Source organism: Pseudorasbora parva, chromosome 3, assembly GCF_024679245.1.
Source record: "Pseudorasbora parva isolate DD20220531a chromosome 3, ASM2467924v1, whole genome shotgun sequence".
NCBI classification, from domain to species: domain Eukaryota; kingdom Metazoa; phylum Chordata; class Actinopteri; order Cypriniformes; family Gobionidae; genus Pseudorasbora; species Pseudorasbora parva.
The window spans coordinates 28,999,512-29,016,435 of record NC_090174.1 but is presented as its reverse complement, the minus strand read 5'-3'; the positions used below and the strand labels follow the sequence as shown (position 1 = coordinate 29,016,435).

General features: G+C 37.7%; 1 protein-coding gene across 2 annotated transcripts in view; it reads left to right on the top strand.

The window, feature by feature from the left end:
- The first annotated feature begins 7,557 nt into the window (after positions 1 to 7,557).
- The window catches only part of si:dkey-40c11.2 (drebrin-like protein A), a 42,637-nt gene continuing 33,270 nt past the window's right edge, over positions 7,558 to 16,924 (top strand). For both annotated transcript variants that reach the window (XM_067438305.1, XM_067438304.1), the window contains exon 1: positions 7,558 to 7,842. In XM_067438305.1, coding sequence (XP_067294406.1) covers positions 7,757 to 7,842 — 86 coding nt within the window. In that variant the 5' untranslated portion in view covers positions 7,558 to 7,756. The remainder of the gene's footprint in view (positions 7,843 to 16,924) is intronic.

Genomic DNA, 16,924 nt, shown 5'->3' with positions numbered 1-16,924 from the left:
ACACATTATTATAATGTAACTTTCCACACACTCAAATGTATTTAATAAGATAAAACTGCACTGCATTACCCCACATACACATGACAGGAAGAAGCAGTATCAGGCTTGTCTCTTGTTCTGCTCCAACAGCTTTCATCCCCACCCTGCTACATATTACAGTAATGTTAATAAATCTTTAATACATTAGCTCATCCATGAATTTAATTTCTGCCCGAGTCCAATTGGATTCTTTTTCACCGGCTGTAGAGGTGAAGACAACAGCAGATTAATCGAAATCAAGGTGTCATCAAGCTATGCCTTTGTTCTGAATAAGCGACCTCTAGCGACGGAAATTACATATTGTGCCTTTAAGTCCCAAGTCTGGGAAACCTGCACTTAACCTTTTCACAGGCATTTTGTTTTCATAGTTCGACAGATATCACGATGTATCATTACAGGGTTGTCTAGCAATATACTGATTATCGCAGAATTGCTGTATCGTGATATTATCTGTGTCGTGAGCCATATTTCACGAGTTCCCACTTACATCAAATTAAATAGAGTAAAGATTATGCGTATTTGGCGTGCTGTCCAGGGGAGGGCTCCGGGCTCGGATTTTTGCCCGAACCCAGAGTACCCCCCCCCCACCCCCCTTGGTAAAGATACTCTATAACTAGACTTTAATGTTTAATGGATTGTGATGGCATCTAATGAGAGTTTATTAAATTGAAGTGAGGAGATGGGGTGGTGGAGGGATGCTAAAATAAAAATGGTCAACGAGAGGAGGTAAATCTGTAGTATAAGTACACCTCCTATCGTTGATCAGATTGATTAGCTTACCATGCTCCACCTGTGTTTAATTAGGTTTAATTACCTGCCGTGCTCCCCTTGTTAATTAGGTTTGATTAGCTGACGGCTCCGTTGTTTAATTATCTGTTAGTGCTCCTCCCGAAATTAGTTAATAAAACTTCACATTGTGAGGTATCTTCTGATTCCCCTCCCTACTCAGAACACAGAGTAACCAAATGAAAGCTTCATCCTCCATGTTGTTTAAGCTTTGATTGGACTAACATTATTCCAGTCTTAAGTGAATTCCTCTCAAAGATTACAGCACTTTATTATCTTAAACAAACTTTCATGTCACTCAAAGGAAATACCAAACATGCTGTCATGTCAAGCACAACAGCATAACGGTTCAAATCTTTCAAAAGGGAGGACAACATGAGGCATGAAGCCACTGAGACCATGAAGGAATTCTGACATTTTGGCACCCGTTCCTCTTAGAATATTTTAAACTTGCATGTGGAAGGGTTAAATAGAGAGTTCTAGACAGGCAGTAGGGGCCCTTCGCTAGCAGAGCTCTACAACATGAATTAATTAAACCATAAAGTAGGTGATGTAATGTTTAAAGAGTTGGTGTTTAAAGAGTCAGACGAAGGAAAATGTGGGTTCAGATTGCGTTCACGTCTCTCTCTCTCTCTCTCTCTCTCTCTCTCTCTCTCTCTCTCTCTCTCTGTGAGAGAGAATGAGAATGGTATTACTTAAGAGTCATACTGAACTGACATCAGCAAGAAGGAGCTCAGTATATGAAGACTAAAATCTTTCTCTCATGTGAGTTAGTGTCTTAGTGAGGGTATTTAACCGAATTTTAATCATCTTTTAACCTTATGTGGAATCCTTTAGTATTTCAGTGATACTAATATTTGGTGTGTAGAGAGAAAAAGGGAGAATATAGTATTATACTGGCATTGCAGCAACAAAGACAATTTAAATGGAGACTACTTCAAGTTCAGTTCCCATGAAATTGGCCCTGCTGGGGCAAGGGTCCCTCCAGAGATCAATGCACTGTAAACGGCTTCTCAGCTGGCTGCCAAGCGTCCCAAAGACTGCTCACAGGAAGCCTCTACAAAAAGAGATTGGCAGCTCAATAGCGCTTCAATGCAGGATCAGTGGACATCCAACCAAACTCACGCTCATTCATGACCACACTTCAAACATTAACAACAAAATAGGGGGAAAGATCGAAAAATGATTTTGCACTCATATAGATTTTCTTTTTGTGCCCATGATTTATCTGTCTTTGGAAATCCCGGACAACAAAAATCCATCCCTCAGGTCATTTTGACCCCAAAATGATTTTTTTTTTAAAACCAAAACAAAAACCCCCCCGAAATGATTCGTAATGTTGATGAAATGCAAGGAATGCTTTAGTATAGATTTTTTCTAAATTAAAGTTAAACATTACCAAACAAATTATTTTATAATGTCTACATGTGAATCTGAATGCATAGGCCCTATTGAAGATAAAAAAATTAAAAAAAGCTTTAGGACTCCAGCGATACGGCTTATCCAGAGCCGTGCAGAGATCTTTTGAAGGGCATGTGGTAAACTGAAAAAGGGCACCCTTATTAAACACGTTAGACGCTTTATTTCCACTTTTTGAATATTTTCTTCATTTTTATTTAAAATAAATGCCTTTTTAATCTACGTGGTGGAAAAGGGGAGTAGATTTGCATCAAAACTTACTTAAAACTTACTATGGTACCAGTACTTAATGTACCCCATATAGGCATGTGCCAGTATACATTTTTCATGTGATTAATTGCTGATACTTTTATCACGGTGTACGGTAGGCCTATTATCACGATATTGAAATAAGTTGCAATAAAAGTGTTGTCATAGTATAACAGGTTTAAGAATTATTTTTGTAATAACAATGAATGAATGTTTACAATAATACAATACACGTCCAGAAGGTAATGAAAACATCATCAAGTAGTCCATATGGGACATCAGTTGGTTAGTTAGACTCTCAATACATTTAGGTCCAAAATACATTTTGGTCCAAAAATAACAAAAAATATGACTTTATTCAGCACTGTCTTCTCTTCCGTGTTCCTCAAATAAAGAATCAAACGGTCATGAATCAAGATTCAGATCGCGCGTCAAACTGGCAAACGGCTGAAATCACATCACACTGGCAATACGAATCACAAATCAATCTGCTGATTCGTGACCGTTTCAATCTTTATTTGAGGTTTGAAAACAAACGTGGAAGAGAACACAATGCTGAATAAAGTCGTATTTTTTGTTATTTTTGGACCAAAATGTATTTCCGACGCTTCAAAAGAGTCTAACTAACCAACTGATGTCACATATGGACTACTTTGATGATGTTTTCATTACCTTCTGGACGTGGACAGTAAGTGGGCATACACTTACATTCAAAGGACAGAAAGGCCTCGGACTAAATCTAAAATATCTTAAACTGTGTTCCGAGGATGAAGGGAGGTCTTACGGGTGTGGAACGACATTGGGGTGAGTCATTAATGAAAGAAATTTCATTTCTGGGTGAACTAACCCTTAAATTTCTATCGACCCGCTCACTTAGCACAGCGTTTGAGGCTCAACTCATTGAGACTGTTTTTCAAGATGGCGCCTGACCGTAAACGTGTAATGGACTGTGTTTATAAAGTATCTTCTTATTACACTGTTTGTACTCTTACAAAGTTCTCAATGCTTCGGTTTGTCATGTAGGGACCCTCATTATGCTGCCGTGTTAGTGTGAGGCTATTGTGAGCCTTGTTAGTGGTATTAACTAGCGATTTAATTTGACTTAATCTGTGCCCCATATACAGGCGTTATAGATAATCTGTTTTTAGAGATAAAACTCTTTACATTCGATTTTTATGAAAACGCATCCCAGAGAACGATCTACTCAGTAACCATCTGTTAATTACCCCTAGGTTCATTTCTAACCGGAGTTGTCCTTTAATACCTTTCATTGGCTAACTATTTGTAAAACATATGTAATTGGTGACCAATAACATTGATTTATTGAAGAAAGGGGAAACAACAACAACAACAACAACAACAAAAAGAAAACCCCAGCAAAAGAAATAGCCCCTCACTGCAGAATAGAGATTGTGAAGGGGATGGAGTGGATGGGATCGATATCCGAGGGGCAGAGCTAGAACAATAACTCCTCCCACTGCATTTTGATTAGTCAACAGATTTCTCGACATATTTTTGTGTGTTCTTTGGAGCTGCAGCCCCGCAGAACACCAGTTTCAGAACCCCATCCACAGAACCGGAAGTGAGCGGCGTTACCCAGACACATTGCCTGCGTCTCAATCAGTTCCCCAGTTCAGTAGTCAGGGCACTGATCAGGACATAAGTCAATGAGCTGACTCCCTGATCAGTGCCCTGACTACTGAACTGGGGAACTGATTGAGACGCACCCTTTGTTTTCATATGAATTTTATTTGGATTGATGTGTACACTATTTGACAACAATACTTTTAAATAAAGTCACTTTTCTGTTCGTATCCTTGAACAAGAGAAATATGAATTTAAGCCAATAAGATGTGAACAGAAGCATCATTAAAAGCTTTTTGTTTTGTTTTGTTTTTTGCATTTGTCAAAATCTATTATTTGTCTTAATATTAAATAATTATTCGTTAATAAAACGTATTCATTTCGTTTTCAGAGATGAAAACACTTTAATCTTTTCAAGTATTTCTGCAGAAATGCCAAGATATGGGCTTATGAGTCACATATTTTTGTGTTTTAAGATAAACACAAAAAAAGAGAAACCTGTTTTGCGTGTTTTTATTTTTCATTATGTGCTATTTAAATTAGTTTTAAACCTATTATTTTACAAATATTTTATATATGTCCAATTTGTTTTATTTCAGAGAAACACATTCCATTAACATTAAATCTCATAGGCTATTTTCTGTCAGTATTATTTGTAACAACATGAATTTGAACGAAATAATAAAAATATATATCTATAGTCAAATGGGAAACACTTTACAACATGCTACACATTTATTAATATTTTTTAAAATGAAAACGGTGTAGTTTTAGCCTGTTACCAACCATGAAGTATAAACTACTGTCTTTGTATTCATTGATATTAAAGCAGAACTAGGTAACTTTTCAACCTTCATAATATATTTTTTAAGACTCTTGTGATGATACATCGACTTACAATAGGTTAAATGACACGTCTGCCATAGCCTGATGGGGTCTGTATCGTTTTTTAATCGTACTTTTAAACTTCGAGTTTCAGGTAGTAACCCCAGAACAAAAAGAACTACAAAATTCGACTGCTTTACGGCATATACGTCACTTCCACCAACACCCACACTTCCTTACATTCGGACGTGCGAGCACAACTTCGTTCGTCGGGTAATATAGTCATGTCCGAAGCAGCACAGACAAATAAGAAAGAAAAGGTTTTGTTGGAGGAAAGCAATAAGAGGAAACGAATGAGTGATGGGATTAAAGGCAGGACGAGGATCAACATTGGACCAGTGTTTGCTCGTCGGCGTGAGCTGAAGGAGGCGTGCCCGACCGATGCTGTCATGCTTGTTATGGTGATTACCTACCACTCAAACATTGAACTGAATTATATAGATTCTGTAAAAACAGTAACCAATAGACTACTATAATGACGCTGGCTTGTAAACGTGAGCATCGGGATTATTTGGCGTTTTAAAAAAATAAAACCCATGAAATTATATTCATATGACATGCTGAAACATATGCCACTGACTGTACCTGGGATGAAGACATTTCACACGCGACGCCAGAAGAACACCTGCATGTGAACTCCTCCTGCAGTGTTCAGGGGAACTGTTAGTGCTGCACCAACCCGCGGGGCTGCTTTTATGAAGTTATTTGACCCGTCCCGCACCACTGTATATATTTTTACAACCCACCCCGCACCCGCGACCATTAAATAGACTTACGGGGTCCACGGGTTATGAGACGACCCGCGCATTACTAGTTCAGGGCTATTAGGGTTGTCATGCCAACAAATGCATGCGCGATGGCATCCCCTGTTGTAGGATGACGGAGCTTACGACAGTAGTTGAGGACATAATTTTTGCCCAACTGTAGGGGGACCCCGAGAGCAAAAGTTACCAAGTGCTGCTTTAATCATGATCAATAGGCTATGTTTTAAAATGTTGATCAATGCACATCATGACATGTATATGAACAGAAAAGTGACTTCATTTAAAAGTATTGTTGTTAGATATTGTAGACATCGATCCGATCAAAATCCTTGTGAAAAAAGCTTATATTTTACAAAATAAAAATACATAGGCCATAGGATATCGTAACTATGACTGTTTAAGCCCCACCCATCACTTCTGGTTCTGTGGATGGGGTTCTGAAACTGGTGTGCTGCGGGGCTGCAGCTGGATACTATTGGAGATCTAAAGAAAGTTATTATTTTGATGGAAAAAACTAATTTAAGAATTTTAATGACAAACGTAATCATTTTAATAATAACCATTGTTAAAATACATTAGTGAAATTTAACACGAAACATAAAAGGGAAAAAAACAAAAAACAAACGATAATCACTCATTCATCCTTTTACACTTCTCTACCAGGGCATTACATCAAGCACACAACACTTAAATAAGGTCAGCACAGTTTTGGCAGAACTCACTGCAGAAGTCTGGGTGGCCATTTTCACTAATAATTTCAAAAAGTTCCTGACATACCTCGGTCAACCGTCAACCATCGACCACGGCTGCAACTTCACAAATATGCTGGATCACCTGACAAAGCACGGGGCTGGATCTGGATCTTGTATTCTGCTGTGAGTATTTTCTCCCAAAAAGTGCACTTCAGAGTGTAAGGTCAAAAAGGTTAACGGAATGTGCTCTGCACAGATGGCAAGATAATTTTTCTCCCACAAGAGGTCAGCAGAGACAACCAATGAGAGATATTCTGAGCTAAACTGGCAGGGTTATGCATGAAATGTTGATATTTTGAATGTAACCTGGAGGTCAGCCGATTTTAGCCCCGCCCACAACAGCTGAGTAGACCACAATCAGGCTAGAATAAATGTGAAGAATATGCTTAAATTATTTATTGATCAAATCTTGTAATTTAAAGGTAAATAAAAGTAAAATATAATTAAAAAAAATAAAATTAAAAATTAAAATAAAATATTATAAAAATGTAATTATATAAGCTTTTTTGACCAAAAAAAGAAAGAAAGTATTTTTCGGGTCATTTTCAAACTTAATTTTCCCTATCCTTCAATTCTTCAATCTTTTCAGATTTTTTTGTTTTGATTTAGGCTCAGTGTAGAATATAAATGCCAATTTATTTTTATTGCCAATTACTCTTAATACTTTCTAACATTATACATGTGTGTGTATGAAAAAGCAAAAGGATCTTGCAAAAAAAAAAAGTTTGAAAACCTCAGAAAAAATACGATTAATTAAAATTCAAGCTAGCATATAACTTGCAAAGGCATCTGGACATCTCATGATCTAACTCAACAAGAATGCCCATAAACCCATTTCAAATTCGTCCTCGTGCTTCAACAGTCTAGATTAAAATATTTAAACTGGATTAAATGATGTTATCTCTCCAAATTACTTTAATGTGACCTTGCATACCACGGTGTGTAGGTAGGCCTAATTCATGTTACCAACTACCAAGATCAACTAAAATTGTGCAATAGCATGGTGTTTTTTCCCCTCTCAGAGGAGCAGGAGGTGGAGCTTTTAGAGAGATTCCTCTTCATGAAGTTTTCCAGCAGGACTGATGCAGCCAGCAGCACATCAGCAGTGTTCGCCTCCACCTCATACAGCTCTTCACTTACAGAAGTTACACACCGCCTGCAAAACTCACGTCACTGAATGCAACTTTGGATAAGGGAACTGCTTGTTTACTAGGGACATAGAACGAGTGTTGAAGTGCACTGGTCTTGTGGAGTACATAGAAACACTCCAGCATAAGGATGAGAGCGATTAACTTGGACACGTACAGCCTGTCTCTGCTGACCGCTAAAGAAGACATCCTCAACCCGCGAGCATCCACCAACTGGTAATACAAACTTTGCTAATTAATTGTGGGTTAAATCTTAGCGAAGTTGTCTAGGCTGTATTTTTGGGGCGTCGTAAACGCCTGCAGCATTTGTATCAAGCAACACATCTAAATGTTTTCTAGAATAGGCATCGCATATGGTTTTGAGACGCAACCAAAGACACTGATGCTTTGGAATTAATATTGCGCAGTTGTTTACAGAATGCGTTATATTAGCCTACGTTTAGAATAATATACATTTGAATGCACTTAAGTTTTGCACTGTGCAAAGAAAGTTGAAACATGTTTAGCACTGATAAAGAAAGAAAGATTGGAAGTACACAGTAGGCTACGTTTTGTGACAAGCAAAATATATTAGGCCACTTCCCTCAAGCCACCCCATTGAAAGATTTAGGTCACTGAAGCTGGATGATACTTCTCCTTACCATTACTCCCGTAGTGTTTACCTGTATGCAAATCAGCTCATTTGCGATTTGGCTGCACAAAAAGCACAAAAAGGTAAAAAAACAAAAAAAAAACAAAAAAACAAAACAAAACAGAATAACCCAAACTATAAGCCTGCGGATTTTTAACATTTGTATTTTACCTGGGCTACATGTTAACACAATGAATGCACAATTTACCTCAGTTGTACAGTATATGTAATGCTGCAAGAATTTTCATATTTTTCATTTTTCACTGTTATAGCGCCACCTTTCTGTCCAAACGGGATGAAAGTTTGCATGCTTTTGAATGCTCATGTCTATAAAAATCTCACCCACGTTGGATGTTGAGCAAATTTACCAGCATATCACAGTTGTAGTTTGTCATAGTACCACCAACTGGCCCAGCTCGACAAGCTTCTACATATTAAATACTTGTTTTAGCAATATTGCTGCATGATTTTGTAGGCCAGTCTAGAAGTTAAAATCACCCTGGTATTTGGATTTAGAAAATAGCTCTGTAAATAACAAAACAGTTTTTTTTTTCATCGATCACACGATTTGTTCATCATGATAATCTTCACAAATTAACAGCTGTTATGAATTTCGAAGCCTAAATAATATCAGCAGAAGTGAAAAGCTAAAAGTAAATCAACACTATGGTTGTATGACTTTAATGTCACCATCAGCTTTTATTTAAATTTTTTCCCCTGAAAGTTAATGGTTTGCAAGAGTGTGATTATTAACACAGTAGTTGCATCATCTGAAAGCCGCATTCGAAGGCCGATTATGCACCGCGGCGTGAAGTAAGTTGTCCCAGTTCGAAGGCTCCTTCAGATGCGGCCTTCATTTCCCGTGAATTCTACCTCAGAATGTATTGCATGCAAGCAACGACAGGAGTTTTTGGAGAGAAACTGCAGAAATTTCAAGTTTCAACTTACTCAAAAAATGCAGTTTAAATGTCAACTTATATCTTACTAAGACGCAATTATATTATACAGATATGGACCATGGTGAACATATTTACACAGTTTGTGAACCCTGTTTTGTTTTCAGACAGTTTAATATAACTTTTCAAAAAAGTCCAGTACAAACTTAACTACAACTCATCAACGGCAGTTGTCACAGTTGCTGGGCGACAAGAACAGTCCTCCGTGTGCTAGACCATTAGGCTCGGTCTGACCTTTGCGGCCTCTAAAGTGCGAATCTTTCGAAGGATGCAGCCTTTGAATTGGGACACAGCTAGTGAGGTTGTGAAATCGGACTAGTGAGTTGATGAGTTTATCTGTTTGGCTGATGACATTTAATGTTCCTGTCAACCTCTTTAGTCCCATTTAGCCACTCGTTAGCTACCGCCTTTTTCAAGACAAGTAAAAGCTTCACAGGGTACTGATGTATTTTATGTCAAAGAGCTAGGGCTGTAACGATACACCAAACCCACGATTCGGTTCGTATCACGATTTTTGACCCACGGTACGATACAAACCTCGATATGGGGGGGACAAAACAGTTTTATTCTGTACAGTATTCTGTAGCCTATTTTGCCGTCAATACCATATATCTGTATGGTCAATAGGCTACTGCCGACGTTTTCTTTGCGGTACCAATTGGCAATATATATTTAACATGAAGTATAGGGCCTCCTGTACATCAATACCAACAGAAGCGCCGCGTCAGACGCGCTTCTGGTGTGTAAAGAAAGAGAAAACGCCACGCAGCTGCCCCGCAGATGACACGCAACTGAAACGCCACGCTCACACCACGTTGCCAGCCGGTTGGGGAAGCTTCTTGAAACACTTACGGCAAATTGTGTGGGTCTTGTCAACTACACGATTGCCATCCTTGTTCTCCACCGGGTAGCTGAAATGTTGCCATACTGCTGGCTTAAAAGTTGGACCTGGACAGGAAGGATAATTCTGGGAGTTGGAAGGGGTGTGTCGCGATTCTGCCTTCTCACATCGCGATACAGGTTCGTGGACCTGCGTATTGCGATTTCGATTTCATATCGCATATCGTTACAGCCCTACAAAGAGCGTGAAAATATCTTGAGCACGTGTTCACCACAAACCTTTTTTCAGGCTATTGACCAATAACCCATTCAAAAATCCTATTGACTTCACTATTGGTCACTACTGCGCAGACTCTGTCTCAAATCTGCGCAAGATGTCAGCACCATATTCGGACGTTGGCGGGCGGCTTCACTTTTCTTCAGTGCAAGGTAGTGAAGGCGCGTCGTCCATATTTGTTTACGTTCTATATTTGGTACAGACAAATTACAGGTACAGACTGTCAAAACCTAGTTTGAAAAAATATATTTTTGTTGAGAAATCCAATATGGTGGTAAAATGTCCTTGGTAGACATAAATTATGTTTTATTTTTTCTTCCTTTTTGCTTTATAGCTCTAAGTACCTGTAGTACTCTAAATGTCTAGTTTCTACTGTTTATGTTTTATTCTGTATATTTAGTTTTATAGCAACAATAGCTCTCAGGAGTTTGGTTTTGGACCCCTAATAAAAACAATTCAGCTATATTTGATTTTCTAGAAAATTGAGCCATTTATTTGCCTATAAAATGATTCAAAGGTTTTTCCTGGTTCCTCATTTTGTGCATGCATGTGCGTGTATGCATTTTGGGTTTAAATGATGCAAGTACCAAACCAGCCCCTTTCATTTGTGACTTTCTACCATGATGTCATGAAGTTATATTCTTCCTCAGCTTCAGGCCTCTGCAGAGAGTAGTAGTTTGCAGGGTGGTTTGCACTTAAGTGGACACCCACATGATTAGAGACGCCTTTTTTGAAACGGAATACGTGCGCTCAGGTAATTGCCTGTTCCCACTCGCCGCTCACTCAACTATGATGTCATAATTTTTTGGCTTCTAATCTACTGTACAGAACACATTACAAAAGTGACAGTAATTACAGGTCTTTTAATATAATCTGCATGTATCAGCTTGGATATACAACTTTATCAACCCCTGAACTGACAGTTCAAAAGTCCTGCACTGTCTTTCCTCTGTCAGATCTTGGCAATGTTTGTTGTATCAGCAGTGTCATTGTCTCTCCTATATTTCAGCAGGCTCAGGCTAATTCCCGCAAATGCCCCGGCAGTGATCTAAACGATACAGGCAGCACCCATTCTGTTTTTCCACATGCTTAATCACCGTGGAAACATGCTCAGAAACAGTCACTGACGCTTTAGGCTTTACAAGCCTATCAGGCCCATTCATGTACTGTGTGGTTCTGTCTGCTGACAGCCATAACAGCAATGGCCAGGGTTTGTCGTCTTTCAAACTGTCACTTTGACAAGTCAAGTCACTCAAGTAAGAAAAAGGCCCATTAGCTAATGCTGAACATTAGAAGTGACACAAGACTTGTGAATTTTTAAGACTTGTGAATTTTTAGCAAAATGGAAAACTCACACTTCTCCACCACGGTTATATCTTATCTCTGTACTTTCAAGCTCAGAACAATTGGTATAATTGGCTTATTGATCTCTTCAGATGCACTTTGAACACATACAATGAGAGATAGCTTCTGTTAGTGACAGTTTTCACTTGATATGGGGTTTTTATTTATAAAACTTTGCCTATTGAAATCAAAGATAAGGTAATTCTTAATGAAATCAAAATTGGAGTTTGGGGGTTTGGGAATTGTTATATGTTACTTTCAAAGTAAATTGATCAAAAGTGACAGTAACGTCATTAATAAGGCTACAAAAATTTATATTTCTAATAAATGCTGTATTGAACTTTCTTTTCATCAAATCATTCTGAAAATGTATAACGGTTTCCACAAAAATTCTAAACAGCAGTTGTCTGGCTATCACCAGACCAAGCTCAATTTAAAATTGAACATTGGTCTGGGGAGTCTGTTCTGTATTTTCAACAGGCAAGGACCAATTGTTTCTCTACCTGTCTTCGTGTTAAACCTGGCCAGGAGGATAAGCCAGTTTGTGATTGATTCCTACAAAAGTGTAACAGAAGCAGTAGAAATAAATGTACAGGTTTCCAGAGTTGCAGGGCAAAATCAAATTGCCACAGATCAGGCTGGGTTTACACATTCTAAAACAGCACAACTGTTTTCAACATTGATAATAAGAATCATATTAGAATGATTTCTGAAAGATCATGTGACACTGAAGACTGAAGTAATGTTGCTGAAAATTCAGCTTTGTATCACAGAAATAAATTGTGTCCCATTGAATGTCATTGAAACTCTTCTTTTGCATTCTGCAGATAAAAATAAGGACAATATATTGCATAAACCTGGCTTTGGGAAAAATCCAAATCTACTGACTCATTTTTAGTCATACAATGCAGCCAAACTAACTTCCGTCTGGTGGAAGGTTCCAATCTTGGAAATTGCAAATCTCAGAAATATCTCTTAGTAGTATTCACAAAACATTTTATCTTACCACTAAGAGTTCTTCTAAATAGCAGTAAAAGTTTCTCTTAAAACCTATTGAGAATCCGTTTTCTAAGGAGTAGAGAGAAAGTCTTAAGCTAAGAGAAAGGGCGTTGTGCTATGGATGATGTCAGCACGCTTTCTAACAATGCACACAGTGATTGGCTGATGGGGGAGGATCCTCTGTCAGTGATTTAATCATAGAAATATTGTAAAACGAGGTATCATGTATCCATATTTTAAAATAAAATAAAAATGTTGCCATATTCAAATAAAGATTTTATTTAAAGATTTTAGTGTCACTAATTAAACAAGAATACGTTAAACAATGTCACTAATTAAACAATGGGGGCGGCAGTGACTCAGTGGTTCATGTAGGTTGTCTACAAACCGAAAGGTTGGTGGTTCAATCGCCGGTTCCACCTGACCAAGTGTCGAAGTGTCCATGAGCAAGACACCTAACCCCAGCTGCTCCCGACGAGCTGGATGGCGCCTTACATGGCTGACATCGCCGTCGGTGTATGAATGGATGAATGTGAGGCAAAAATGTAAAGCACTTTGGATGGCCATAGGGTCTGTTAAAAGCGCTATATAAATGCAGTCCATTTACCATTTACGTTTAGCTAATTGTCAAACTCTTACATGTCTGGATCTTGAGAGATAGTAGAATTCAAGTGATAAATAATGTTTTATGAACAAAGGAGTACGTATAGCCGACTCGCCTAGTTTTCTATACTCTTTACTCTGTTGGTTTCTATTACTAATAATTTTTTGTTTATTTTATTTATTTTTTGGGGCATTTTTGTCTTTTTACTATAATAGGACAGTAAGTAGACAGGAAATGAAGTGGAAGAGAGAAATGGGGACGAGAAAGATCCACGAGTCAGAACTCTAATTAGCGTTACCCGAGGAGGGCCCACAAGCAGTACAGATGATGGGACATTATTTTCAACTTGACTTCTCTGTCATTTAATGCATTTTACTTGTGCATAAATGAACCTTTATGTCATGCCATCACATATTTAACTCTATAAATGGAAATATTTATTGCATTTATAAAGATATGGCTCTATCACATGTTGCCTCAATATCTTTGGGCCGGCAGATTGCTGACAAAAGCCATTAGGATTGTTTTTGATTTGGTCTTAGTGACGTAGGAGTCCTCTTGACTACCTATAACCTTTCACAGATTTAGGAGCTGGTTTCTAAAATGCTTTGTGAAATACACTGCCATTATTTTAAGAGTTTCTCCTAAATCGGCAAGTTAGGAGCTACCTTTAGCCTTAAGATCTTTTGTACAGACCCAGTGTTATGCCTGGCAGTCTTTTCACATGCCAATCAGTAGAGCTTTAGAAGTAAATGTTTGCAAATAGTCCTTTATTTTCTTGTAGCATGTAGCAGCTGTCGCGTTGGCTGTGGATGGGTGTGTAGAAATTCCCAAGATATTACATGAGTCATATTTGGTCTGTTTTCAAAACTAATGCAATAAGAACTGATTCTGTGAAACTTGTTTTGATTGTGGTTCTCATAATTTATATAGTGCCCTGCGGTACAAGAAATTATAAGATAAAAGACAATGTGATTATCTGCTTTTGTAAGAAGCATACATTTCATACCTGGTTGTAAGCCTTAACATATTGTTCTTATGTTGGCAGGGATTTATTGGATTCAATGTGAATTTATCATCCTAAGCCTTATGCAAGCAATAACAACTCCCGAAGGGATGTGACCGGACAGAATTTGATAGGAAACTGTGAAGGCGTGGCAGAATTCTTTCCAATGAACACTGTAGGTGGTTAAGCCACAGTTGTGACTGTGAGTGACATTTGAATCTTGAAGGTGGTTTCACCCCCTTTCAGACAAAGACAGATTCAGTCACTGTCCTTTAAAATTTTCAAAGGGCAAAGACTTAGCTGTTAATGTGTTAAAATATGCTGCATGGTTTAAATGATGCACACACGTCTTTTGATGGTGATAAAATTAATCTGTGATGTTTTTAAGGAACTCACCTGCATTAAAAGAAGGAACAGAGTTCAGGTGCTTCCATCTCCATGCTGTTGAAGCACAGGTTTATGCATGATTTAAGAGCCTCAAGGTGCAGTGCTCTCATGTTACCACCAATTAAACATCTGCTGAGCATGGTGAGTTATCACCACAAGAACATTATACAGCACTAATAATGTAGAATGGTAACTCTAATTGACCTCTAGTCTGCTGGTAGTTTTGTAGGGTTGTAATGGTACACATAAAATTACTGACAATTTTGTTTACAATTTATTTGGTAACACTTTATTTTACAGTGTCATTGTTACATATGTGACATGTAGTTACTATAGGAATAACTATACATTATGCATAGTTACATGCACCTAAACCCAACCTAACCCTAAAGTGTAACAAGGACACCTTAAAATAAAGTGTAAACCTTTATTTTAAGGTATTAGCATTAGTGTAATTATACATTTAAGTACTACGTAATAATAATTAACTACATGTACTTACTATATTGATAGGAGTAGGGTGTGGTTTAGTTTAGTTGCATGTAATTAAGCACAATTTATAATAATTACTATAAAAATAAATACATGTAATGTGTGTAACAAAGGCACTGTTAAATTAGTTTTTTTGTATGGCGTTTTTGGGAGCAAATAATCAGAAATAAAATATCCTGAAAGAAAGTCTTAAAGAAAAAGACTGTACCAAATACTTTAGCAATATTCTGAGCTCATGCTCATTAATAGTTTTGAGAATTTACAAAACCCTTTTTTATGGAGGACGTCTTTCCTTGTCTGGCCAGTATGTTCCTGTTCTCTGTGCACTTGAAATTTTTTAAGTAGTGTGAAAGAAATGCAATTTTGAGAATAAGCATGGCTGTTTGAGTGGTTGAGAGACGTTTCTCTGCAGAAATGCCTTATATGTACAAAATAAACTGATTAAGTAACAATTATGTTTGAAATTGAGTTTCCTGTAGTCTTAAATGTATCTAACACCATCTGCATACTTTGAGACTTGATCTCATCAAGAAAGCCACAAAAAGATCCATATGACATACTTAAGTATTTTATAGCATCACCTTGGGGGGAGGGTCATTTAGTTTTATGGTGGTTGGGTTACCACAGGAAGTTTTATAGTTGTAAATTAGTAATTAAGCTTTTGAGCAGTAAATGAAAAGATGTTTAATGTTGACTCAGTCTCAAGTGCTTCATTGATTTACTTCAAACCTTACTTTTAAAGACCCATGGGGGTTTCCCAAGTATGCTGAGGATGTAAGTTGATCTTGGAAGCTCCAGGTTGTTGGACATACTGATGTTCCTCATGTCAATTATCAGTGTTGCAGTGCCGATGTTTTGTAAATTTTCTTAATCCTTAAACTACCACCTTGAATGTACTAATTATTGTTTACATTGACTTCTGTAATGAAGAGATGCTGAATGAGCGTCTTTGGAAATAGCCTGAATGGATGTTTATTCACATGTCTTGAAATTGAAGCGTACGGCATATTACTTTCTTTGTGTTCTTCACTCTCATGGCATTCTTGTCCACAATGTCAGCAGTCTCTGTCAGCAATGGCTGTCCTACACAAGTCAGCTCAAGCTGACCTAGGATCTAGTCAATTATACTACAAACTTGGAAGGTACCACCATATAAAATAAATATGGATTTCAAATGAGAAGTATACAGTAAATAGTTTCACACTCAATACAGTCACCTCATGGATCATTTACTAAACCTCACATCATGTTTACAATCTATTGTTTCTTGGGAAAATGCCTGGCCCATGTGTAGGTGGCTTCTCTCTCTGGCTTCTCTACTGCTGAACTCAATGGGGAAATGTTAATGGAGTTCCTCTAAGCTGCAATTCTGGGTCAAAAGCCTCAAACAATGCTGTTTGTTGTATGTTGGGTTTTAGTCCCACACAGATGGCTTGTGGTTGCTAGCCGAGCTGTGAGCCATTAACTTGTCCAGTAAAATTAACATTTGTTTCAGTTGGTTATCTGGATACTCTCAGAAGTCTCCAAATATCTGCTTTCTTTCGAAGATGTTAAAATGACTTCCAGTTGAGTTTTTGTAATTTCTTTTTTTGGGTTCTTCCCTGAACCTTGAAGATCAATAATAGAATCCTGTGCAAGCCTTTCCATACTCAACTTTCAAGTTTTGTGCTTGCCAAAAGTTTTGGCAAATGAGCATGGCACATATGCCTTTTTTCATTGTGCTTTCATGTAGGTTTTTTTGGCCAATCTTGTCGAGTTGAAA